The sequence below is a fragment of the Natator depressus genome, chromosome 3, assembly GCF_965152275.1.
Source record: "Natator depressus isolate rNatDep1 chromosome 3, rNatDep2.hap1, whole genome shotgun sequence".
NCBI lineage: Eukaryota > Metazoa > Chordata > Testudines > Cheloniidae > Natator > Natator depressus.
Genome location: NC_134236.1, coordinates 167,282,545 through 167,310,356, shown reverse-complemented (window position 1 = coordinate 167,310,356; position 27,812 = coordinate 167,282,545). Strand labels below are relative to the sequence as shown.

The following is a 27,812-nucleotide window of genomic DNA, read 5'->3' as shown; positions in this document are numbered from 1 at the left end:
AGCTAAATTCCTGCCGAGGGACTCCAAGATTGTGCCCAATATTTAGATATTTGGGGAAGGCAACAAAAACAACTTGAAATAGAGCACACTTGAAAGTACATAGAAATCTACTTTGAGCTCATTATGAAGCTTGCTACAAACACAATCTTTTGCTTGAAGGACTGAGAGATGTACACTGTACTTAAGAACCATCACCCATTTTACTATGATTTACAATAAAAACATTATCTTTTTAAAAAATAATGCCATTTTCAGATTATGGCACAGACATTTTCCATTATCAAAAAGAGGAAGCTAATGTAAAACTCTTTTTTTTTGGTCTTAATGACTCTACAAAGTAATTTAAGCAACTTTACAAAGAAATCTCTTTAAAAACTCTACTTTACACAACACTAAAAATTCAGCATCCAGGCGAACTTAACTTTAACCAGTCTGACAATCCTTGAATTAAAAAAATTACAGGAAGAAGAGACGGTGAAGGAAAGTGCAGATATAAAAATAATTTGGGAATTATTGTTCAATAAGCCTGAATTGAGCTAGTAAAGACAGGTGATCAGAAGAGTTATGTTCATTGGGAAGACCATTAACTGTCCACAGATCTTGCTCTGTTAAAAGTGATAATCTACCAAGAAGCTTCAGACCTCCATCAAAAGTATCTTCGGCTCCTACATAAAAAGAAAAGAAGAAAAGTATGTGCAGAAAACACACCGTTGTGAGTCAAATCATACACACCCACACCCGCCTTATACATGGAAGGAGGACTCCAACCTGGGAGGAGTGACTTGTGAGGTCTTAATACAACGCTTTGGTAACAATGATGCTATACACAAATTTGCACAGATCACTTCACAGCTGATAATATCCACTGTGTTGTGTGAGAGTTAAGCTCATTCTATACATAAAAAACAAAACCTTCGACACAGTAGCTGTTGCTTTGTTCATGAAAAGCTGGACAGCTTCACAGAACTCCTGGTCTTCAACAAGCCAGCAGCTACTTTTGGTCTCCATGAAACTACTCAGCTGGTTCAGGAACTTCACTCTTCAAGCAGCTTTGCAGAGCTCTAACAAGCCAGCAACTGTGACTGCACTGAAGACAAGCCTAGTCACTGTGAACCTGTTCAGCAAGCTCAGGAATACGGCTTCAGCACAGATCCTGACCCAGCGGAACTTTCTGCACACATCCTGGTCTTCAAAGCTACAGTTGCTGTGGCAAAGATCTGGATCTTCATGGATAAAACTATTCAGCTGGTTCAGGAGCGCTCCTGAACTGTCTGAACAGTACCACAGAACTCCTGGGCTACATAGAACCAAAAGCTGGGTCTCAAACTGATTTCCCACAACTAAGCATACAATAAACCAACAGCTATGCAGTAAAACCCATTTTTTAGGGTTAATTAACAAATTGACCTAGCTCCAGAGACCCCTCCGCCCCCAAACGTACCTGTGGGTTATAAGATAATGAGGTCCAAAACCTTACTAGACTTAGAACACAAACTCTTTATTCGGCAATTTTTAAAATTTATTAGCACTTGGAAACTAACTAATCGATTTTCTTGGAACTACTCGGAAAATTCAAGTTTTACTCAGATTATATGCTGAAAGTTTGGGGCAGATACACTTTTTGATATAAAACAAAGAGTTTGAACTCCCGTTTTCAGAGCAAAACTGAATACAACCTTAATTAGGGCATGCAATTAGAGCATTCTAGGTGTTTAGGGCTCAGTCTTGCAAGGTGCTGAGCAACCTTAACTCACACTGAAGTCAGGGGCAGTTGAGGACACATGGCACCTTGCAGAAGTTTTCAGCACATTGCAAAACCAAGTCCTTGAAGCTAGATTAATTTTCTTGCGATTTTCCTTTTACATTTGGTAGTGTATAGAAAACTGAGGCACAGATGGTTAAGCAATTTGAAAAGGCCACACTAGAAGACTGTGCTTAAGGTAGGAATGGAACCCAGGTCTCCCTGTTCTGGGATTTATCCCTAGAATGATTCAGCTGGCCAGGCTGCACTGTATAATGGTTTTGTGAAACAAAGGATTTCAAGCAATATAAAAGGCTCATTATCCTGTATGATGATGTAGGATGAAGCAAAGCAGATGGCCAATTGTAAAACATGGAAATGTGTCTCTCAGGGAACCCACAACAAGACCACAAATACGGTAAGTGGTACATTGCTTCGTTGGTAACATTTAAAAGCCAAGAAAGGGTACCCACTCAGATGCGTTAAATCTTCCTTGCACCATCTGGTGAGTTTTAGCTGCAGCTGCAACTGCAACCACAAAATTGTGGCACAGGTACACACACACAAATGCGCTGCTTCAGTGTGATTTTTCACCCCATACCAAGAGATCTCAAAACCACATAGGTTTGAGACAAACACTAATGCTGCTCCAAGGTAATTTTAAATATGAGCACTCATGCAGAAGAGGTCATACATCTCTCTAACGCATCTGAAATCTCTGTTCATCATATTCTTGAAAATGTGAACCAATCATGTCACTGGTCTAGTCACTAAGCTCACATAGGCTACTGAATGACAGTGATATTACCTTGGTGTTCACTTCTTTAATTAATGCTCGTCAGGAGTCTCAACTCCTTGAATCTTATAGTCAAGGAGACAATGACGACCACATAAGCGTCAAAGTTTTTAGTAAAAGAAACCATGCAGGCCTCTGCAGTGTTCTACAGAGGATGTCCCCTACATACTACAATGATCCCAGGAAGCAACAGGCTAACATCAATCAGTAAGGGAGAAAATAAAGGACAGGAAGAGATAAGACTGTAGAATTAATCTGTGAGGGAACAGTTCACATGTTCAAAATGTTTGGGCACTTGTAAAATCACTGAGGTTAGCATCTTTTGTGTACTTGAGATCTGTGAAATTTACCAATATGCCTCCTTTTAGGCTAGGTTCTGAAGTTTATCATTCAGCAGGGAGATATTCCTTAAGAGAACTTCAGTGCTTCAATTCAGCTTCTTTACCTGGCTGAGCAGCACTATCATCCTTTGCTGCAGAATAGAAAATGTAATCCACAGTGACAGCACTTCTGGAATGACAAGTTGTTACTTCTGGAATCCCACTTTCAGGTAAGTAATGAGAATAGACCGAAGATAATCTAAAGTGGTGTTGTAATTTTGAAGGAAACCTAAACAGAATTACACAGAAGTATTTTACTTCATTATCGCTACTAAGTAAAAGACTTAGTCATTAATAAAACACACTTATTTAGTTATTATGGCAAAACAAATAAGCTGCATAAACAGAGTCTATTTTTAACACCTTCCGAATGTAACATTCTCATGTTTTGCATCTTGTTAACTTCTTGGAGCAAGGACCTAAGGTACAGTTTTCAAAGGAGTCTAAGGCCATGTCTACACTAGTGAACTTATGGTGGGTGGCACAGTTGCACCTCTATAAGATTGCTCATGTAGCCACTCTATGCCAACAGGAGAGAGGTCTCCCGCTGACATAGCACTGTGTACACAAGTGCTTTTGCCAGTAAAAAAACATGTCGAGCAGGGGTCTGTTTTTTCACACCCCTGAGTGACATAAGTCTGCCGACATAAGTGGTAGTGTAGGCATGCCCTAAGTCCAATTTTCAAGTGATTTAACACTTAGGATCCTGTCCCATTGACTTTCAAAGAGATTTAGGGTCAGTCTACACGAGAAATGCCACAGCAGCACAGCCGTATGGCTCTAGTGTAGATGGAAGGGGTTATTCCATTACTGTAGTAAATCCATCTCAGCAAGAGGCAGTAGCTAATTGATGAAAGAATTCCTCCATCGACCATGACTGAGGATGGCTTAATTACATTGCACAGGGAGTGAAATTTTTCACAGGCCTGAATGATGTAGTTAAGTCAACCTAAATTTGTAATGTAGGCCAGACCTTCGGATAAGTGCTTCATCTTGATTAGCTCTTCCACCCATGTAATTACTGTATTCTTCCTTCCTCTTGACACCAACCACATGTCCCTCCATGCCAGTCTAAACTGGAAGCCACCCTCTTGATTTTTAAGTAAACTTTTGGGTCTAACTAGGAGTCTTCACATTAAATCTTTAAATGCTTTTAGGCTTTTTCTTTTTAAAACTTAGTTATGAGTCTAAAAAGAGAAAGGAAGTACCTGTCTCCATGCCTGTCCAATATGGAATTCTTGGGGAGAAGAGTTTTTAAAATAATTAAACTTCTTCCTGTTCTATCCAGTTTGATCTATCTCCTCTTCATTACCACAGTTCTTTGTTTCCCAATAAGGATACTTATTAACATTTATAAACCAGCATCTCTAAAATGATCAAAATGGAAGGAAATATGAGAATTTAAGCAGCTGGATACTGCTGCCACTTATAAACAGATTTCTGCAGCTGGCCCCAAATTCTATGGCTTTGCTACATCACTATAAAACAAAAAGAGTGCTGGTTATATCCAAAAGTAAACAGATGTCAAAAGTATTGTTTAATGAGGAGAGATGGATCTTGCCCAGTAGCCAGTCTTGATATTTCCTTAACCTCAGCTCCTTAGTTTGGAATAACATGCATCAGTTGCCCCATATAGAAATGGTCCTTTACAATACATAATTCTAATCCTTTCCCATCTGTGGTTACCTTTTCTTTCACTTTTAAATGAAAGATGATTTTTTGCCCTTCGCATAGTTATCCTAATCCAAATTTCTCTAGGTTCTATTCTCCAATTACTACTTTTGAAAACAATAGGTAGCCATGCTTTTGAACTAGTGTAGTTGCTGAAAGTAAGATCACCAGTATAAGAATGATAAAACATTCAATTTAATTTTAGTTTGTTTTTATTCACATCCTCTAACTGCTCTGATAATTCAAGGGTGCAGGAACTAACTCACCAGAACACAGTTGTGAAATGTCAGAGGAAACATTACATTAGCTCTGAAAACTGCATTGACTCCATTTCTGAGACTTTTACTTGAGAAGATGAGGGTTTAGGTGTGGTGATGTCTACTTTTGAAAATGTCTTTTTTGTTGTGGGTGTGTTTTATTAAATAATGTGCATGTAAATAAAGACATGCAAATACGTATATTTTAACAACCTACACCGGCAGATACAAAACCCAATTAAAAGACCACGTACAGTTTTATCAGTTATCTAATTTGAAATCATACCAGATATGCTCAAGGTTTTGGTGTTGCTTTTTTTTTTTTTTTTTTTTTTTTTTTTTATATAAATAGGAGCCAACAGCCAGCCTTCTCAGGTTTTCCAGGACTTACTTTTCAGCTGCTATTATGATCTCTTCTGTGTGCTCCAGTTTCGATTCTTTTTTCTCTCCACCTACAAAAATAAAGAGAATTTCTTATCTATGTTTTAAATGAGATCATTAAGACCATTGGAGAAAAACTATAGGAAAGGTAGCCTAGGACAACATCTTCAAACGCTATTTATTTTTCTTTTGATGGGAAAGATCAAATAAATAAAAACTGGATTGAATTGCCCAGTTTTATTAGAGCCCCTTCAAACCAATCTGTACCTTTCCAGAAAGCTTTACCTAGAAACATACCCTTTCAAATTACAGAGCAATTCAGATGAGCTGAACGTGTGTTTAACCTTGAACATAAAGACAAAAAGTAGACTTAGATGGAAGGTTTTAAAAATAGCCCACAACAATGGTTCTAATATTTCTAGTCACCTACTGCATGTTAATCTCAAAGGAATTAATTTTTCTAAGGCCTAAGCCTGAAAATGCCTAGGATGGTGAAAAACTTTATCCCTGAGTAGTCCCACTGAGCTCATGTTTGCAAGACTGGGGCCCATTTTTTTAAATGGAAAAATATCTGGTCTTCAACAGTAAATCTGGGTGATGTTTTCATAGAACCACTAAGTTTACCTGTTCAGAAACTGACCTGTGTTTTCTTCTTGTCGCTGCTGTTGTACCTCATACACACAACTCTGTGAAATGCCTAGACTTGGGGGCCAAATTGGAATAGTTAAGATTCTTTGTCCCCTAGGAAACTGCTCTTGCCCAGACACCTAAAAAAAGATATACGGTTGTTTCAAACAGAATCTGATTTAGTTCACAAGATACCTGTGCAAAATTTTAATTTAAAAAACTATTTTTTTTAAAGTCAACTGTGATCCAATTAACAAAAAAGACATACTGCTAAAAAGTTCACTTTTCTTATCCATGCTGTGATGTAGTGTATGAACGCAGGGTAAACAGTGGGCGGTTAAGCCCAATTAAGCCATAGGGTATAATTGGTGATCAAACTCAACCTGAGAGGAGCTGGATCTTCAGAAAGGAAGGAGCAGAGGGCAGTAGAAGGAAGGCAACGGAGGATACCCAGGTGAGACGTAGACGGTATTTCCTCTCTTGGGCTAAAGGCTGAGAAGTCTGGTAGGCCTGAAGCCTAGAGCCAAAACTGGAAGGCCTCAAGCCAGAAGGAAGATTGGGAGGCCTGGGACAGTGAAGCCTGGGGCCAGGGGCAGCTTGTCTTGAGCCAGTAGGAAACCAGAGGCAGTTAAGTCCAAGAGGCTGTGATAAGTAAATCTTAAGGGGCATTTGGATTGGACCTTGAGGGGCTCCAGGGAGAAAGGCAAGAACTCTGCTGTCACACTCGGGGCACTACAAAGTGGGAGATATCTGGAAGACAAGTCTGGAGCAAGCTCCTCTGGCTGACCGTGACCAGGGGTACGAACCCGACCTCTAGGGAGACCTTCTGGAAGGTGTTGGCCCTTACAAAAGGCCCAGGAAGGGGTTGGAGAAAAAGGCTTGAGGAAAGACTAGTGACACAAAGGAGTCCAGAGAAGCAGTGGCAAAGAGTCTGACAGAGCAGACCTTGGCTGCTCGTCCTAGGTTCTCTGGACTGGAACCCAGCATAGAGAGTGGCCCTGCATTCCCATACCACCCACTGGGAAAGTGGTGTGAAGCCCCCTGAAGTAAGGGGATTAGGGCAATTCAGAGCCTGGAGAGATGGGGGTAAGGGCCAAATGGACCCTGAGTCAGGGGCCAGAGACCTTGGATTGATTTGTTAGACTGTTTGTGGGTCTTTTTTACCATGAAAGGAGCACGGAACTAAAATTTGACCTGCCTGCAGGGCCAAAATGTGAGAAGAGGAAGACCACTAAAGGACCGGAATAACCATCAACAGGGGATGCTAGAGAAGGCAAAGCTGTTAAGCCACACCCAGCCATGAGGGGGCATACTTGCAGTGAGTCCACTCTTCTATACATGCCTTAAACATGCCTTTTGTAGCAGCTCTTCAAAGCTTTCTCTGCTAAACCACGATATTCTTTATATGCAATTTCTCTGCTTGCTCTTGCTTATCAACATCTTTATGACAATCCTATTTTGTAAAATAGTTCTTGCAAGACTAAGCTGAGAGAATACCAAGACCTCTTGTTAGCGACATTAGAAGCTTTAGTGCAGGGGTTCTCAAACCGGGGGTCGGGACCCCTCAGGGGGTCGGGAGGTTATTACATAGGGGGTCGCGAGCTGTCAGCCTCCACCCCAAACCCTGCTTTGCCTCCAGCATTTATAATGGTGTTAAAAAGATTAAAAACACTTAAAAATATATAAGGGGCGGGGGGTCCGCACTCAGAGGCTTTCTATGTGAAAGGGGTCACCAGTACAAAAGTTTGAGAACCACTGCTCTAGTGTAAACAGTTCACTGACTGCTGACATTGCTTTTAACAGTGGGGCATTTATTCTTCTGGGAGAAAATCAAAAGGGGGCTGAAAATGGGGTTGGCAGATGATGGGCAGTTAACACCAATAATGGAAAATTCACATTTCCCTAGTGTAGATGCTTTAGTCACTTCAAATTAAATAGCTATTGGTGATATGTCGAATGTTATGTTCACACTAAACTCACATAAAATATCTTAGAATGTGGTGCCACACTCAAACATGGCTTCTACTTTGGTCACCTAGCAATCATAACTTTGACTTTACACTTACACTAATCAATACAGCCCCGGCTCATCCATATTGTGAGAATAATCCTTTTGAAAAGGTTCAGATGGTCCGTGATTAAATCTCCTCCCACACAAAAACCTGGGACACTTAAATCAAAACTAATAATGGTGTAAGGTGGAACAGTATTTTACTCTGTCAGTAGAACATGTTTTATGGACATTTAAGCTAAGTTAATGAAAAGGGAAGCTTGGTCTTATTCTGACTAATAACTTAGGCCCTATTGTATTGCCAGTTGTAAAAGGAATACCTTAATACTTAAATAAAATTATTTTTTGGGGAAAGTACCCTTTACAAAAGAAAAGGAACACTTGCCAAGTGCTAGACTTGGCATTTAAAGCGTTCCCAGAAAAACGGGCCAGATCTACACTACGGACCTATATCAGTATAACTACGTCACTCAGGGGTGTAAAAAGTCCACCCCAAGTGACAGTTTTACTGACCTATCTCCGATGCAGACAGCACTATGTCAGTGGGAGAGCTTCTCCCACCGACATAGCTCCCGCTTTTTGGGGAGGTGGATTAACTACATCAATGGGAGAAGCTCTTCCGTTGGCATAGGAGAGTCTTCACTAAAGCACTACAACGGTGGTGTACTTGAAGACAAGACCTAAATTAAGCCAGAGGTACGGTCCAGATACAAAACTGTACATATACCACTTTCAAGAACAATTGTTTATATGTTTGAAAATGTTAGAGATTCACTGAAGTGAAAGCTAGGTGCTGGTACCAAAACAAAGGCCTCACAGGCTTGGCAGACACAGCAGTTACAATTCTAGTCCTATAAAAATCCAAGCACTAGCAGAGGCTGGGTGTGAATAACAGGTCCCCAAGGCTCATACTGCCCACCACTGCCCGAGTTTAAAACCACCAAATGGGATTTAATAGCACCCAAATGAAGCAGGAATTAAACTAATCAACTGGTGAAGCCCAATGGCATAGATGGCTCCCAACACTGGGGATTGGGTACCAGCTTGGCCATTGCACTTCTGAAACAAAACACTGAGTCAGCCTCAGACCTAGCATAGCAATTCTGTCACAGACTTTCCTCTGTTTGTAGATTTTAGAGTGGAGATCAAAATTGGGCTTCTAATGGCAACTCAACTCCACACAGCACTGGAAAGGGTTAAGGTGGTCAGGTAGGCCTATTAACTCTACAGGCTGCACCTGGAAGGAAAGCCAGGGAGTAGGGAATTGATTGCAAGCAGGTTCAAAGCCAGGAAGCTTGAAACAGACAGGGGCTGGGAAAAGGGATGAGGGTTTGGAGCTGTTATACCCAGGGCAAGAAGGTGAATCAGGAATTGTAGGAAGCAGTCCAGGGAAGGAACAGTGAGGGCTGGGAGAGGAAAGCCCAGAACTGCTGGGCATAGGGTCCCTGGAGTAGTGAATGAGCTTGAGTTCCTCTACTAGCCACTGAGGACATGGCAGAGACTGTGGCATAGAACAGGAGGACTGTCTGGGTTACGGTGCTGGTGACAGAGAATTGAAGGACTGTATCCTGAAAGGAGGAACGCTGAGTGACCTAGCCGGAGGGCTGCATCATGAAGACGCTGCGGTTCCTGGGACGAGAGGTGCTGCAGACCTGAGAGAGAGAGAGGGTGAGTGTGATGGTATGTGACCATGAGAAGGGGCGTTGAATTCAAGAGCTAATCCCACAACTGATCAGGAGGAGGCACCAGATAAGCAGTGAGCGGTGCACACCGTGACAGGTGGCCAGTGTCACTCCATAAAATATTCCTTTCCCACGAGCATTAATTCTTACTGAGATGAAAAGAACACCTACCTTTCCTATAGGTAGTCCTTCATAATTCAGCTTTCCTTCCTTTATAAAACTGTACAGTGGAGAACCAGGAACAGAGTTGAAGTCACCACAAATGATAATAGGACAGAATCTACCATCTTTCCGATGGGCAACGCTGGCAATCTCTGCCAGTAACATTGCCAGTTGGGTCAGTTTAATGTCCCCTCGCCTTGGATTATACAGCAGATGTGTGTTGGCTATACAGACTGCAGAAGTAGCTTTACAGTGAAATCTGGGCTGCAGAAGCAACACTAGTCCAACATTGTCTCTGTCCAAGAGTGGAATATCATGGCGGAAAAATTCCACTGGGTTTGAAGAGATAAGATTAAATTTGGAAATTTTGAAGCAAATAGCACAGCCATCAGGTTTCCTTCCCGTCCTCATTTTATATTCACAATGATAACCTGTACGAAAGAAATGTGAATCACTAACGAAAAAAACCAAAACAAGAACATAGCTCATGCTATTGTTTTTCCATATAGTAGTCAATACCTGAGCCTGCTATAGTTAAGGCTGCAAAATGTTTCCACTGTACCCATTTTCAAATGTTCCTAACTTTGAGATCTTTACCTTTTGGGCTGAAATGTGCCATGTTTGGTCTCTGTCTGAAAACTAATTATAAAAAAAGAACATAAGCAACTGAAAATGGGGGGGATTATAATGGAAGCTGTTTTGCATAATTAAATACATATGTAAAGAGAAAATTGTCTTTATAAATGACTTACTAAAAATATGCCTCTCAATACATATTCCTACCAATAAATCCCCTTTTGCTTTAATGGCTGCTGAGAGGAAAAAATCACTCTCCTAGTGCACATGTTAACATAGGGCCTGAAACTCATTTACCTAAAGGGTTGTTTACACTGCTCTGTACACTGACTGAGCAGTGTAAAGGAGCCTTAGTGTAAGTGAGCATCAGGCCCATGATCTTCATCTTTCAAAATAAGAGTTGCTTCGCTCTAGCACCATACTGCCATCCCAAGAGGGCAAACTTTATAGCTCAACAACCCACATTCAAATTTCAGGCCCTGATATTTGGTTTTTATTTTCCGGGAGGGAAAATGTTCACTTTTGCATTCTCTGAAAGAGAAAAAGATACATGTAACCATATCATACCTCCTTTACGGACATGTCTATGTTCGGTGTGACTTGTTAAAATAAAACCAGATTTCTGAGGCTACACATAATGCACCCAAGAAACTCAGAAAGGAAAGAAACACTTGGATGTGACAAGTTAATTTGAACAATAAATCCAGTTCAGTATCTTCTGTGGTGTATACACTTCTAAACTAATGATTTAAGATACTCATCATGGAACTTCTCATGCATCAAAAGACAAGTCAAAATGTAAAATGACTGATGCTTTAAAGTTTATTCAGGGTGCTACCAGAGCAGCTTAATAATGCTTTACCTGTGAAACATTCCTATTAAGAACAGTACTTGACAGATTTCTGTAGGTCAGAAATAATTGTCTGACAGCTTTAAGAACATTACTTTATCATAACCTTACTCTTTTAATATAAAAATCACCCAACTTTCTGAAATTTGCTTTACTGTAGTAAGACCTGCATGGTCTCAAAATAAGCTTCCAGTGCCTTCTCAATATATTAAGAGTGCTTTGTACCCAACACAGCTTAAAAATGACAGCTTTTTTGAAAGTTCTTTTCATACAGAGCAAGACATTTATATTCAACATTACCGATGCATTATTCTGGGATTATAATATTTTCCATTAGCTGTAACTATCACAAAAGTAAGTATTTTCTACAATTCTGTTTATGACTGAAGCTGTACATCTTCCACCGTAATTAAATATAACTATTTATGAAAGTATACTTTGACTGTATTAACCACTTCAGGGAACACAGAACAGCTTAAATAAATGGTTACACTAAACTCTAAAGCATACATAATATAGAATTTAGAAACCAATCAACAAGACTGGTTTTGATTTGTAGCTTCAGTTAAACCTAGAATTCTAAGATCCAACATCTACATTCCTCTAGAATTTAAGGGACTGACTTGCATGTTTTAAGCATCTCTTGTGAAGTGATGAGTGGCCTCCTTTCCCACTGAAGCCAATGAAAGCTGAGGGCACTCAGCAATTTACAGGATCAGGTCTTAAGTAAATTCATTTGAAAGCAGTTCTGGGCCCAGTTCTGCACTTCATATGCAGGCAAAATTCAGTCATTAATGAGTTTGCCAAAATAAGGAGTGCAAGAACAGGTCTTAAAGTAACAACTATTTATCTAATTTTTGCCATATCAAAAATGCATCTCTCTTCATTCCACATGGATTATTTCTTATAAGTACCGTATATACCCGATCATAAGCCGGTTCATTTATAAGCTGACCCCCACAAGATGGATAAGTAAAAATGGAAAAATTTACGACCCATTCATAAGCTGACCCTACTATTCAGGGGTCAGCAAACTTTGGCTCCCGGGCCACCAGGATAGGCTACTGGCGGGCTGAGATGGTTTGTTTACCTCGAGCATCCACAGGCATGGAGGTAAACCTAAGTAAACAAAGCGTCCCGGTGCGCCAGCTGCTTACCTTGATGGGCAGGACAGCAACTGGTGGGGAAATTTTTTTGGGGGGGAGGGGAGTAACCCCTGTGACCACCCCCCACATGACCCCACCCGTAGCCCAAGACCCCCACACTCTCCCCATCCCATCCCTTCCCTTCCCACCTTAGCTGGGGCGGGCCAGAGGAGGATGTCTCTGGCCTGGCCGCAGCCTGCTAACCCCGGAGCTGCAGCTGCTTCAGAGGCTGGGAGGAGAGCAGCGTGGCCAGAAGCGGAGAGACTCTGGCTCCGCCTCTTTCCTTCTGGCTCTGTTGGCTGTGCAGCCTCTCCTTGCCCCCTCAGTTGGGGGAGAGGCTGTGTCCCACCTCTCCCTCTCTATACCCGTTCATAAGCCGACCCCCTTCTCTGATGCTTCCCTTTTTTACAAAAAAAAAAAAAAAAAAATTCGGCTTATGAATGAGTATATACGGCACATTAAAAAGGAAAATGTAATGAAATGTGGGACAAAAGTGTTCCATCATACCTAAAGATTGCAAACTTGGCTTGATCTCCATTCCAAAATGGTCCTCTTGTACTTCTTGCAAACACAGTACCTAAAAGAGTTTTTCCAATTTGAATTTAATACATTAACAAACATTAACAAAAGCTTTCACTTCATTAACTAGTGCATCTATTTTTTCCTTGAAGCTTTAGTAACTTTATTTAAAGAGGTAAAAACCATCATGCAAGAGCTTTCTCTATTTAAAAACTGCTTAGTGTAAGTAGTATTTGGTACCCATTTTATTTATTCAAAACTCTGATCTGTCTAATCATGTAGATTTACCAAATGACTAAGTGACAAAAAATAAAAAAGCTCCTGGTTGACAAGGAGCTAAATTTTCAAGTTTGGGTGCTTGACTGGGACGTCCTAATCCTATTCTTGGACACAAATCAGCACTTAAGCCCCACTCTGACAAACATTTATGCACTTGAGTAACTTTACTCATGTGAGAAACCTTGTGATCAGCTTGCAAAGCACTAAGTAGTAGCAGAGGCTCTGGAGATATCTGCCCACAGACTCCCTAAAACAGCACTGCCTAGGTTTATACATCTCACATTTGGGCGATTAAAAATAAGTTTCTAGCCTTGATTCCTGATGTCTGTAGTGTGTGTGTGTGTTCTCACTTGGCGTGTGCCGAGCTTGTGTTCGTCTGTCTGTTTGAAGGACCGTGTGCTGTGGCCGGCAGTTGGAAGCTGTGAGCTTCTAAACAAGGTTTGAAATCTAGAAGCCTATGTTCATTGGCTGAACCTTAGTCAGGGGGCAGGGCTAACAAGAAGGCCAGAGCTTTATAAAGCAGTGAGCAAGCAACCAGGAAGCAGCAATCACAATTTTTCAGCAGCCTAAGCATTCACAGGTTACCATTTCATATATACATTAAGGAAGGAGAAAGATTTAAAGGAGGATGAGGTAGCAGCTTTCTAGATTTTGATGGAGATCTTTTTCCACTCACAAGGGGCAGCACAGCAGGAAGTGCTTGTTGTAGAGTCGGGCAATCAAGCCTGGCATCACTGGTGAAAGAAAGGTAGGAGTTGACCTTGTGATAAATTAAAAGGTCTGATAGGCAGTGCAGAAGAAGGTTGTGAAGGACTTTGTGAGAGCTGTTGCAAGCAAGATGGTGTTCTTGACAGCAGCATTTTGAATGGAATTGAGCGATGAGGTTGCAGGCACTGAGAGAAGAAATTACAATAGTTAAAGTGTGAAGCGATCAGGACTTGGATAAGAATTTTGGTAGCATGGGCAGAGAGGAAAGACTGGATCTTAGAGGAGTTGTGCAAGAAAAAGTGGGAAGATTTGGACATGGCCTGGATGTGTAGGTTCAAAGAGAGGGCTGAGCCAAAGATGAAGTGAAAGTTACAGGCCTGAGTGACAGACTGCTGTCCACTCCAACAGAGAAGCAGGAGAGAAGCTAGTTTCAAAAGAAAATAATTAATTCTGTTTTGGCCGTGTTAATTTTTAGTAGACGTCTCGTCATGGATGTCTAGCTATCACAAAAGACAAGCTTAAATTTTAGTTTAGATGGAGGGGTGAGGTCTAGCATGGAGAGGCAGATCTGCAGGTCATCCGTATAACGATGGTAGTCAAAGCCTTAATTTGCAAATGAGATCAACCAGAGATAAGATACTGAAGGAGAAGAAGAGATTGCCAAAGCAGAGCCCTAGAGAGGACCTCCCTCTGAAAGGGAGGGAAGGAGGATGATGACCCACTGAATAAGACATCCAAAGGGTAGGAAGAGAATCAGGAAATGACATCATGAAAATGCAGGAATGATGGGATAATGAGAGACTATGTTTGACCGTAGAAGCATTAAGGACAGTTTCAGAAGTGCATGTGTAAATATAGTAGTGGGGATTACAGTAACACTACCACTGGCTACTGCCTGAGGTTTAGATCACTCAGAAAACATTACTTTGGTAAACATGAACCAGCAGTACTAATAAGCATGACGTGATAACTTAAAGGACAGTTGAATCCATTAGAAATCTTATCTACTAGATCACACACAATCCAAAACTACTCTTGCTACACATTGACTATGTTGTTCTCAATGAAACCTGTGTTAGTTTTCCACTTACATCTGCATCCAGGTGTTTGATTTCCCGTAGAATGTTGGGAAATCTATAACCCCAGATTAACACTGGCCGTCTGCAGTGATTATACAGGTGGGAGTTATCTTCTAACAAATTCTGTGAAAGGATATTGTAGGACATCACAGTAAAATCAAACTTTCCCTTGTCTTCTGTATTGTTTTGGTCAATTTGCTTATCTTCAAGAATCTTCATTTTTTTACTATGGTGACAGAAATACTCCCAATGTCTTTTGATCATGCCTGTTAAAACATTAAATACCAAAATGAATGATATGTAATACATTTACATTACCATACATTGATCTTACAACTTGTTTTGTATGCCACATATTGTATTTAAGGAATTATGATTCCTCTTGAGAGCTCCCTTTGCTTAAACAAATGTATAGGCAAGTTTGTACCTGTCATGATTAGAAATATTTCAGACCTTCCATTTGAGATTGAAGTAATAAACTGTGCTCATATAAACTGCATACTTGGTAGCCACTGGGTATGCCCCACATTTCAGACTTCTCTGAAGTTGGAGTAACCTGATATATCCTATGAAGCTCATTATGGCCAGTTTCCAGATATGCTACTCATGGTGTTTATAACTCTCCTGAAAAGTTTGGGGATTAGAGAGACTCAAAAGCTTTCATATGGTTCTAAATTTGGAGCCACAAGAACCACTGAAAATGCCATCTTGCCTCTGCATTATCTCCTATACAGTATCAAGAGTAGTAAAGGATCTGGAAACAGGTAGCAAAACTGATACTCTTATCTAAGGGCTTGTCTAGACTACAAAATTAAGTCTTTATCTTATTTGACCTTGAGCCTCTGAATTAATTAAGTCAATTGTGCCTGGCCACACCATGCTCATTGTCTTGATGGAGTGCGTCCTCACTAGCAGTGCATCGTGGCTAGCTATCCCAAAGTGCAACTTGCTGCAGTGTGTTTTGGGAAGTTTATGCAATGCCTCTTGGGACCAAAACTTTATCACAGGGGAGAATGGGAACATTGTGTCGGCATCCCACAGTGCACTGTGCTCAACGGCAAACCACCCAGTGGTTTTCGTGCCTTAAAACCACCACGCGTATGCCATAATCCCAGAAGCATGGAGTCTGCTCAGTTGTGCACTCTTGCTGTGAGCATCTCAAACACCTCACACCTTCTCCTGCAGTATTTCCAGAGCCGAAGTAGGGTCCGCCACGCGGAACATAGCAATGTCCCGCAAGCAGACCTGCTGCAAGCCATTGAAAAACAATTCACAGTTGCTGCTCGCAGTCACAAAGCAGCTGCACTCTGAGCGTGGTTTCTGGTCCCGTGAAACAAGCACTGACTGGTGGGACCACATCGTTTTGCAGGTATGAGCAGTGGCTGAAGAACTTTCGAATGCGGAAGGCCACCTTCCAGGAACTTTGTGCAAAGCTTTCCCCTGCCCTGCAGTTCAGCAACACAAAAATGAGAGCTACTCTGACAGTGGAGAAGCAAGTAGCAATTGCTATTTGGAAGCTTGTAAGGCCAGACAGTTACCAGTCAGTGGGGAATCAACCGTGGGAGCTGCTGTGCTCCAAGTGTGCAGGGCTATTTATCAACTTATGCTATGAACGGTAGTGAGTCTGGGAAATGTGCAGGACATAGTGGATGGTTTTGCAGCGATGGGGTTTTCTAATTGCGGTGGGGCAATAGATAGCACGCATATCCCCATCTTGGCACCAGACCACCTTGCCAAAGAGTACATAAACCAAAAAGGATACTTTTCAATGGTGTTGCAAGCACTGGTGGATCACAGCGGGAGCTTCACCATCATCAACGTAGGATGGTCAGGAAAGGGTCATGACGCGTGCATCTTTAGAAACTTGGGTCTGTTCAAAAAGCTGCAATCTGGGACTTTCTTTCCAGACCACAAAATGAACATTGAGGACGTTGAGATGCCTATAGTTATCCTGGGGGGACTCAGCCTACCCCTTGCTCCCCATGGCTCATGAAGCCATACACTGGCCATCTGGACAGCAGTAAGGAATGGTTCAACTATAAGCTCAGCAAGTGCAGAATGGTGGTTGAATGTGCCTTTGGTCATTTGAAAGGGAACTGGAAATGTTTACTAACAAGGCTGGACCTTAGCAAAGAGAACATCCCCATGGTTATAGCTGCCTACTGTGTGCTCCATATCTGTGGGAAAAAAAGGGGGGAAATTTTCTGCAGGGCTGGGCAGTTGAGACAGATGGGATGGCAGCCATTTTTGAGCAGCCAGACAGCACGGCAATAAAAGCAGCACAGCAAGGGGTGCTGTGTATCCAGGAGGCTTTGAAAGGCCATTTCAACAATGAGTCACAGTAACGTGAGCTGCTTGTGCTTTCCCAAACCTTCACCTGCCTTGTATGACTGTCCCAGTAAAGCCAACCCCTGCCCAAGCCCACTGCTTCTACTCAATAAAGAACATTTATTTCTCGAATCCATTTACTGTATTTAACAAACATAAGTAAAGAGGGAGAACAGAAAAAAAGGTAACCCTGGGGAAAAGGGGTTGTAAAGTTGGAACAGGAGAAACATTTTCAACTGTGTAACATAACACCACATTCCAGACCACCAATGGTCTGTGAATGGGCGTCCTTCTGTTCCTTGTACCCTCCCCCGGAGTTAAGTGAAAGGGATAATGGACTTTTAGCCCATGCCTCATGGAACACTTGGGGGAGGGTGATTCTGCACCAGGCGATGCTGACTGGCTGTCCACCAGGGTCTGCAGAGGAACTCTACCCTCCTGCTTCTGTTCCTGCAGTTCAACCAGACGCCTCAACACGTCCCTCATAATCCGAAGCATCTCATCCTGCGCCGCACGCTCTTCCTCATTGGAAGTTTTCCTGCTCTCCATGTTTATGTCTAACTTCTTGGATAGTGAAATCGTCCACGCTCTCAGCTCTGTCTTAGCTGTCCTGGAGGCGTTCATTATCTCAGAGAACGCGGGATGACATGTTCACCTTCTTCTCCTTCTAATCAGCGAAAGTATGCTTTCAGGTTTTGATGACACGCTGAAGGACACATTTCCAGGGGTCAGTCATGGGAAAAAAATAAAGGAGCCATTGTACATGAATAAAATGTTTCCATAACAAGGTTGTTTTCATAAATAAAACCCTTATTACACTAGGTGCAAGCCAGAACATAATCAGAATCCGTAACTATTCACTGTGCCGTTTTGCTGCTCCAGCCATGGTGAGTAGGTCACCCTGGGTCACGGGTGACCACACTTTTAATGAAGTTTATGGCAGGCTCATGTCGGGAACAAAGGTAGCTAGTCAAACAATGGCTCTTCCCCATAGCACCACAGGAAGCTGTTTACGAACTGGGCGGGGGGAGAGGGAGGGGTATGTTTTCACTCCCAAATTGCAAACTCTCTCATGTGGGGCCCCAGTCCCTTTTCAGCCACTTTAAACTACTTGCCGGTGCATTAGCGGCTGCATGGTTTGGCAATCCAGAACATGTGTGTGGGGGGGTGGTGGTGGTGGTGGGGTCTATGCGCCCTTTTTTTCTTGTAAGAGCACTTTTAATGAGAACTTTCCCCACATTTCCCCTAGGTGACCTGATATGATATCAGTCTCCTGAGGGTAACAGAGGTGGAAAGGAAGGAGATGCGGCAAGTGTCTGGGCATAGACCCGTCCTTATGCTGCAATGCTGTGTACTGCAATGATGCCAGCAGAATTAATACAGGAGTTGGGTGAGAAAGTGTCCTACCATGGTGGAAGAAATAAGACTGCCCTGCCCAGAAACCTTCTGCAAAGGATTGTAGAGTACCTCCATGAAAGTTTCCTAGAGATATCCATGGAGGATTCCCGGGCTATTCCAGTCCACATAAACAGTATTTTCCGGGGGCCACTCTCTGCGTAGCTGGAGTGGCCTCTTGTAAGCAGAGAGCCACAGCACTTTGCTTTTTCTTCACAGTAAACATGCAATACCATCGAATGTGTGTGTCTGCTAAAGTTTAACTAGACTTTGATTGTAACTGTATACTCACCAGAGGTGCCTTCTCTGGCATCACGGTCGGCTACCGTGATGCCCTGAGACCCACAGGGCTCCAGGGTTAAAAATATTTCCTGGTTCTCGGGGAAAATGGATCCACCACTCGCCTGTCTCCCATTCTTCTCCTCTTTCTCATCCACCATATCATCCTCATTGTTGTCCCTAGACTCACACCTGTGAGGTGTCCACATTGCTTGTGAGGGTGCTATAGTAGGGTCACCCCCGAGAATCACATAAAACTCGTTGTAGAACCAGCAGCAGAACAACTGTTCACTTCCCTTGCCTTCTGGTACACTTCGCAAACTTCTTTTATTTTCACACGGCACTGCTGTGTCTCCCTCATGTAGCCCTTATCCCCCATTCCACGAGCGATCTTTGCACATATGTCAGTGTGTCTTCTGCTGGATCGGCACTCTGCCTGCACAGACTCTTCTTCCCACACAGCGATAAGATCCACCACCTCCTGTGCAGACCAGGCTGGAGCACATTTGCGGTGTGTAGTCTCCATGATCAGCTGTGCTCAAACTGGCATGCTCCCAATGCTGATCAAACAGGAAATGGGAAATCAAAAATTCCCAAGGCTTTAGCAGTGAAGGGGCTGTTTCCTGTATACCTGGCTGCAGTGCAGCAGAGTTGAGAATGAGCTCCAGAGCGGTCACAGATGAGCATTGTGGGACACCACCTGGAGGCCAATTAAGTCAAATTACACAATGCTGCATCTGCACTACCTCCTGAATTAAGTGCTATGCCTCTTGCAGAAGTGGATTACAGAAGTCGACATTAGAGGTGACTTAGGTCGGCGTAAAGGACCCGGTAGTGTAGACACATACATTAACAGGTTGACTTAAGGTGGCTTCTTTCTACCTAATTTTTTAGTGTAGAACAGGCCCAAGGGAATCCTGCAGGGATGAGTATACCCCTGGGAAGCATTGACCATTTTTAATGAAAACAATTCAGTTCAACTACTTGAGACACAAGTATATTTTGACCATTTCATGTAAGTTTATACATAACCTGAGGCCAAAAATGTACTATATGACAATTATGCCTCTTCCTCCCTTGAAAGGAAGCTGGAGGACAGATACCTAAATCATGCACCGATGAAATATTTATGCCAGTGGCTGTCCCATCTCTGCTATTGAATTGTATTTGGGCTAGTCCATTCTAAATCCTAAAGTGGTCTTCTGTGATTAAGCACAGTGACAAAATTACCACCCTGCCAAAGTAGACATTCACTGAATCCTTGACTCCCCCTCCCGACAACTGCCAATTCCAAACTCAAAGAGAGTACAGGGAGGTATCGCCCAGAATTTTCTCAGCAATCTGAAGGACTTTCCAAAGAGAATACACTCCACCACTGGGACTCCACATCCTCAGAGGAGTGGGGAGGAGTTGCACGTGCTAAGGTACTAAAGGAGGGGCTGCCCATTGATCACTCCTCTTTTTGTCTGTCGGTCATCTTTCTGAATCCCTCCACCGACTCCTTTTTCCACCCTATTAAATTTAAATCTCTGATCCTCACATTTAAGGGCCTTCACAACTGTGTTCCTCCCTAATCAGATGCTCATTTCTTATCACATCTTTTCCTATGCCCTGTGCTCCACCAATGATGGCCCAGATGATACTCTCCCATGTCTGCTTCTCTGATGCCATTCTTGTGTACAGAATGTCCTCCCCTGAGCTGATCTGTGAGACCACTATCCTGTCCTTCAAATCCCACTGCTGAGACTCCTGCAAGAAGTTAGGTAACTCAAGATGTCTAGGTGAAGGGTCAGTTCTGGATAGCCGATACATATCTAAAATTTAACATACATTTGCTTGTTTTGTATAAGTAATTTTATCCCTCTTCCCCAGAGCCATTGCAAGTCACTTGCCTTTACAGGCAGTCCTTGACTTTACGACATTTGACTTACGATGAACAGCACTTACGACATTTCTGAATTGACATCCTGATTCAATTTACAACCACTGGTTTCAACTTTACCACACTTGGTCCCACAGTGGAGTGGACTGCGGTTCTGAGTTCCGACTTACGACGCAATTTTCAGGAACCAATTGTGTTGCAAGTCCGAGGACCGCCTGTATAAGACTTAATTCTGCAAGAAGCTCTATGTAGGCACTCTTACATTTATGAAGAGCCCCACTGAAGTCAATGGTGCTCCAAGCAGGCACAAGGACCTGCTTGTGTTGGGCAGCTTGCAGGACAGGGGCTCTAGGCTAAGTTATTTGGACAAGGACTACGTTTTCCAGACAGGTCTGATATTTTTAGTCTCCAAAAAAAGTCTAGACCCCATACTAAAATTTCTTGCTGAGAACTGGGCAGGTGGGGAGTGTCGCTGAACATATTTTATATACAGCATAATTGTTTATTTTGCTTTATAAAATTAAATATGTATAGCACCAAGCACAATGCAGTCTATGAAGTCTGACTGAAGCCGCTGGGCATTAATAGCTACCACCAATTTCTCTTAGTAGCACCAGATGCTGGTATCTGAAAGGAGTCCATTGGAGAAGAGAACAGACTTGCCTCTTTGGGTGGAGGGAGGTATGAAAAAAATTCAAGGCATCAGAAGCAGCAACAAAACTTAGAAGTTCCTGCTGGTAGGTCAGAGTACAGACACTAAATTGGGCTAGGGTAGATTGGATAAATGAGATGATTTTTCTTTTGCCTTCCTCACCCCTTAAAAAAAAAAAAAGGCCATTCACAATGTCAAACAAGTCCCAGAATCAGATTATGTAAAAAAAAAAAAAAAAAAAAAAAAAAAAGCTCTTAAGCAAACAGTTGGGGACAACTTAGGAGGAGTACGTTAAAGTCAAAGTACTGACAAAGAGTAGCTGCTGCAGAAGACATTACTGTGCTCTTAGCATCAAGCACGTTGACTTTAAATAATTAAGCATTCTGGCTCCCTGTTCATAAATAATTTGATTGCTGATGCAGTGATTCTCACTTAGACCTGATAAGATTTGAATTGTATAGACCACACATTGTTTTGAGTTGAGAAATTGGGCATTAAGATATGCACAATCTGCATAGGTGCACTTGATTCATGTTCAGATAAGTAAAGAAAACTGCAGCAAGGCCTGCTGAAATTATAATTTATCAAAATAAATGGCAAAAATCAAATATGACCACCTGGTGGTGCCACTTCAAAAAATAAGAGCCACCCTGACTGTCTTAAGCAGCATCAGCTCAGCTCTGTCTGCCAGATTCGGGTTTTTGAGAGCACAAAATCAAAACAGTTTAAAGCTATAAAGTACAGTATTTGACATTTGTAATACCTTTTAAAAACCAACACCCTCTTGGTATAGTCGCCAGCAAAGAGGTGGAATATAGAGGGCGCTAGAAAATGGTACTTACAGCCTGTTAAATATGTAAAGAAAACACTACAGAAAGAGCAAACACCCTTTTTACCTCTTGTGTTTGCAGTATTTTCTTCTTCATTTTTTGGTGGAGTGGAAAGACAGGCTGCTTCATTCTGATTAGAGCTGCTAATTTCTTCTTCATTAGGACTACAAACATCATTCTGACCACTGTGTCTTCTCCTTTTTGAAGAAGGTTCATCTCCCTCGGATTTCATATTAGGATTAGAGAAATGAAAAGAAGAGTTGTGTGTGAAGTTATCAGGTTGCCAGTTCCAGTACTGAGGCGGTCTCCAAGGCCCAAAAAAGTGAGGCGGTCTCCAAGGCCCAAAAAAGTGAGGCGGTCTCCAATTCACTGTAAAATCCCCAGTGCTGAGATACGGTGCCCAAGAATAGCGACCAGCCCACCTTACAGAATTGGAGATACGACTGTTCCAGCAGAATCTTTGAGGGCTATCCCAGTGGGCAACCCAATCTCTGCCCAGCCTCTGCATGTGACGGGGCACCATGGGGGGGGTCTACAACAGAAGAATAGATTAGTTAAAACATACTGCTCTTTATTCAACTAGTTTGCTTACAGAACACGAGATGCAGACTACTGTCCACAGGTACAATTTTTCCTAAGTTGCTGACTGTGATTTCTTATAGGATATTTCTTCCCCATACACTGATTTATATGAAGACAGTGGGAAATAACATTTTCCATTTAGAACTCACTCAGAAGCTTGGATGCCCAAAATAAGAATCTGATTATCAGATCCAATCACTTTTTATGAACCTGTCACGTCTTCCTTCAGTTACAATTTAAACAGTTGGCCTATTAAAAAAAAAATAGACGAACAAGCCATGTTATAACTTTTTTCAGATTTGATTATGCTTTTTCATTCAGTACCTGTATGAGGAGTACTAATGAGAAAGCCCAGAAGGTAGGTACAGTATTTTAGTATGCTGGGACATCATCTATTCTATATAGGCTCTTATACCACACACTTCAGTGTAGAAGTTTCCTGTAGAAAAGAAAAGCTGTCACTGAACATATTCAGAAGTGGGTTTCCCCTATATAGCATATTTGGCTCTTTACCACCACAAAGAGGTTTAATTTTTCGAAATGGTTTGTTGCTCTTTAAAACTAAATTTTTAGCCTAAAGAGGTGACATGCTAATAATAATAATTTAAAAAGGATGGGGTAAGGGGGGGAGGGGAAGAGAAGAGAGAGACTGAGCCTTCTCCTTTTTTAATACATACACAGGTTTGAAAAGATTTTTAATTTTTTTTCCCCATTAAATGTTCTCATTGTAATAATTCAAGACTGTAGGCTAGTGGAATGGGTTTATTATTATTCTCACTTTGAATGATCTTGGACAGATAATTCACTCTTATTTTTAACTGCCAATTATACTCTTACCTTACTGTACCAAGATATGTGGACAGGTGTCTGAAAACAAAACAAAAACTTGAAATCAACTGCAGCTGGGTAAAGAATGATCAGAACAAACATTTTCTGACAATTTATCTATTTTTGAGTGTACAAAACTACAGCACAATAGGATCAATTTTACGAAGTTTCAACAGTTTTTGAGGACATTTTGCATGATTTTTTTTCCATTATAGAGGGAATTTGCAAGGAATTAGAGATCCACTTACCCTCAATAAGCCACACTTGTGAATTTTGAAAATGTGCTAGAGGCTTACCAAAAGCCACATGGCCTACTGAGTTAAGCACAAGGATAGGAGCTAGACAGTTCTGAGTTCTAGCCCCACCTCTGCTACTGATTTGTATAACCCTTCACACTTATAGCACTTTAAGAACATAAGAATGGCCATATTGGGTCAGACTAATGGTCCATCTAGCCTGGTATCCGGTCTTCCAACAGTGGCCAATAGCAGGTGCTTCAGAGGGAAAGGGCAGAACAGGCAATCATCAAGTGATCCATCCCCTGACACCCATTCCCAGCTTCTGGCAATCAGAGGCATGGGGTTACATCCCTGACCATCTTGGCTAATAGCCATTGATGAACCTATCCTCCAAGCACTTGTCTACTTCTTTTTTGAACCCCACTATAGTTTCAGCCTTTACAACATCCCCTGGCAACACAGGATGACTGTGTTGTGTTAAGAAGTGCTTCCTTTTGTTTGTTTTAAACCTGCTGCCTATTAATTTAATCAGGTGACCCCTGGTTCTTGTGTTACATGAAGGAGAAAATAACACTTCCTTCATCACTGTCTCTGCACTAGTCATGATTTTATAGACCTCCATCATATTTCTTCTTAGTTGCCTCTTTTCCAAGATGAAAAGTCTTTATCTTTTTAATCGCTCCTCAAATGAAAGCTGTTCCATACCCTTAATATTTTTTGTTGCCCTTTGCTGTACCTTCTACAATTCTAATATATCTTTGTTGAGATGCGGTGACTAGAATTACCCACAGTGTTCAAGATGTGGGCGTATCATGGATTTATATAGTGGCATTATGATATTTTCTATCTTATTATGTATCCCTTTCCTAATTGTTCCTAACATTGTTAGCTTCTTTGACTGCTGCTGAATGTTGAGCAGGTGTTTTCAAAGAACTATCCACGACTCCAAGATCTCTGTCTTCAGTGATAACAGCTAATTTAGACCCCATCATTTTGTATGTATAGTTCAGATTATGTTTTTTGACGTGCTACTTTGCATTTATCAAGATTTAATTTCATCTGCCATTTTGTTGCCCAGTCTCACAGTTTTGTGAGATCCCTCTGTAAGTCTTCACAGTATGCTTTGGAGTAGGGCTGTTGATTAATCACAGTTATCTCATGGGATTAACTCAAAAAATTAATCGTGATTAATTTCACTGTTAAACAATAGAACAACAACTAAAATTAAATATTTTGGATGTTTTTTTACATTTTTAAATATATTGATTGCTATTGCAACACAGAATACAAAGTGTACAGTGCTCACTTTATATTATTTTTGATTACAAATATTTGCACTGTAAAAATGATAAAAGAGAGTATTTTTCAATTCACCTCATACAAGTACTGTAGTGCAATCTCTTTATCATGAAAGTTGAAATTACAAATGTAGAATTATGTACAAAAAAAACTGTATTCAAAAAATAAAACAATGTAAACTTTAGAGCCTAGAAGTTAATCTTTTTAATCACTTGACAGCCCTACTTTGGACATAACTATCTTGAGTAATTTCATATTATCTGCAAATTTTGCCACCTCACTGTATATGCCTTTTTCCTGGTAATTTGTGAATGTGTAGAACAGCACTGGTCTCAGTACAGATCCTTGGGGGACAACACTATTTACATCTCTCCACTTTGAAAACTGACCATTTATTCTTATCCTTTGTTTTCTGTCTTGTAACCAGTTATTGAACCACGAGAGGACCCTCCCTCTTAACCCATGACTGATTACAAAAAGTTACTAATGAAACTGTTAAATAGCATTGTCTCAGTTTTCCAGATGGAAAAGTTGAAGCTCAAAGAGATTATCCTCTTATAAAATCAATGTCTGAATCAGAATTAGAACCCAGATTTCCTTGTTTCCAGTCCACAGTGCCACAACACAAGTCAGTTTTTCTAAACCTCAGTTTCTCCATCTGTAAAATGGACACAGGGATATTTAATTATTTAATTATTTCATAATTAAATAAATAGGATTTACAAGTAAAAAGTACTAAGGCTAGTAACTGTGAGAAGGAGGGCTAGAGACAAAAGCCTCATGGCTTCCTCTTGGTCTAGTGGATAAGAATACTTGTGACCCTCAGTTGATCCAATTTCTCCTCTTCTAGCAGCAGCTTTTTATTAGAAGCCCTCCTGGTCATTTACACAGAGAAATTAATACAAATGGAATAGAATGCTATGCTGCAGTTAGGATGTAAGTGATGTTCACACCACTTTCTGATAGGAGTTCTTAGAATGCTTGTTTTATAATCACTCAGATTAGATTTTGTTCATAGTTCAAATGTAAAGCCTCTTACAGCCATACATTTTTTCATGAAATGTTTTTCTGCTTGGGAAACCACAGGTGAATTTCAAAGAGAAGTGCAAAACTGTGCTTGACTCAATTTTATGACCTGACTGCCTCCAATCCAAGTTCTAGTTAGTGGGGCATTCAGCATATAAACATGATCTTCATTCGCTTTCAGATTTCCCACTGCAGTTTGGTTTTAATCATTTGCTTCCATTTATGAGCAGTCTTCCAGTTTTTGGAAAGGCATTAGATATGCAGTATTAAAGTTAGGCCAGTTAAAGTTACTGTCAACTTGCTGCTCATGAAATTGGAGACACCACTGACTTGAAATCATACTGTCTCCCTAATGTAATGATATTTTCACAACAGGCTGTGTCACTGTAAAAAAATACATTAAAAACTTCAGCTTTGTGTTGATTAAGACAACTAAAATATTTTGCTGGGTCCCACTATCAAATAATTTCCTTCAACTGTTTATCAAAAGTAGAGAGAGATCTGAGATGAGATGCATGTGTAGTGAACTAAAATTATTCTGCCAAACTCATGATTTTAACATTTCTTAAATATATATATATATATATATATATATATTTAAATACAGTTCAACCAAAAATTCAACTGATTTAAATAAATAAGTTATCTGCCTATTATTTGCTCATTCAAAGCCTGCAGCTCTACTTTCATTGGGATACACATTTCTTTCCCCAACAAAACGAGGTGTTGCTATGTGGGATGCCATTAGGTACTTATATGGAACAGCGCCCCATAGTTTTAATCTTTAATTTTCACTCAGTGGATCTGGAAGTAGAAGGAATTATGTACACAGTTGTAAAGCACATACACCACAAACCGAAGCATTTAGATACTCAAACCAGAGGTTGTTAATGGCAGTTCCTCAAACACGGGCCATGTGGGAGAGTATCACTGCGTGCCCATGCCAGTGGGCCAGCGCGCCCCCTCTCCCATTACTCCCCGCTTCCCTGGGCCCGCCTCTCCCGCCCAGCCCTCCGGGCCAGCCCGCCCCCAACACCCACCCGCCACCTTAGCGCCCCCGCCCCTGCGGCCTAGGCCCCCCGCCGGCCCGTGTTTACCTCCAGGTCGGGCGCCTCACTAGCCACTCCAGGGAGCTCCTCTGGCCCCTACATCGCTCCCCCACAGGGGGGTCACCCTAGAGCGCCACCAGCTCCTCCCCCCCGCCCCAGGGCCCGGCCTCCCGGCCGCCTTCCACACTGACCGGCCTCTGCCCCCGCAGCCGCACCGGCTGCAGCCCCCCCTCACACAGCACCACGCTTTCATCGCCGCCAGCCGGTCGGCCTTGCACCCAGGCGGCACGCATTGGGCCATGGGAGTCGTAGTTCTACCGCCTCGCCCCGCTAGGAACCGTTCCCGGAGGCCATGTTTGTTAAGGGAATCTGGCCTATTCAGAGAGCTGAAGATCAGCGGCCATCTTGGTTTAGGGCTCAGGCTCCGTTTCTTGACTGGCGGACGGCCATCTTGGTTAAGGGTAGGCGACTGGGGGCCATCTTGATTTAGGGCTGAAGCCGGGCAGAGAGGCCATGGTAGTTAAGGGCTGAAGCTTGGTAGCCATCTTTGCTCTGGGCA

General features: G+C 41.8%; 1 protein-coding gene across 3 annotated transcripts; it reads right to left on the bottom strand.

The window, feature by feature from the left end:
• Nucleotides 1-60: 60 nt before the first annotated feature.
• On the bottom strand, nucleotides 61-27,397 carry ANGEL2 (angel homolog 2). 3 transcript variants are annotated; one of them, XM_074949274.1, is made up of 10 exons: nucleotides 27,302-27,385; nucleotides 23,650-23,679; nucleotides 22,297-22,762; nucleotides 14,877-15,130; nucleotides 12,787-12,856; nucleotides 9,718-10,139; nucleotides 5,867-5,993; nucleotides 5,237-5,297; nucleotides 2,983-3,146; nucleotides 61-665 (listed from the first exon to the last, which is right to left on the bottom strand). In XM_074949274.1, exons 3-10 carry the CDS (start codon nucleotides 22,751-22,753, stop codon nucleotides 511-513), a joined length of 1,710 nt encoding a protein of 569 aa, XP_074805375.1. In that variant the 5' UTR covers nucleotides 22,754-22,762; nucleotides 23,650-23,679; nucleotides 27,302-27,385; the 3' UTR covers nucleotides 61-510. The 3 variants fall into 3 exon arrangements, with proteins under 3 accessions (XP_074805375.1, XP_074805376.1, XP_074805379.1); XM_074949275.1 differs by lacking the exon at nucleotides 23,650-23,679 and having other exon boundaries at nucleotides 27,302-27,397; XM_074949278.1 differs by lacking the exons at nucleotides 61-665; nucleotides 2,983-3,146 and adding an exon at nucleotides 4,177-4,284 and having other exon boundaries at nucleotides 27,302-27,384.
• Nucleotides 27,398-27,812: the final 415 nt, after the last annotated feature.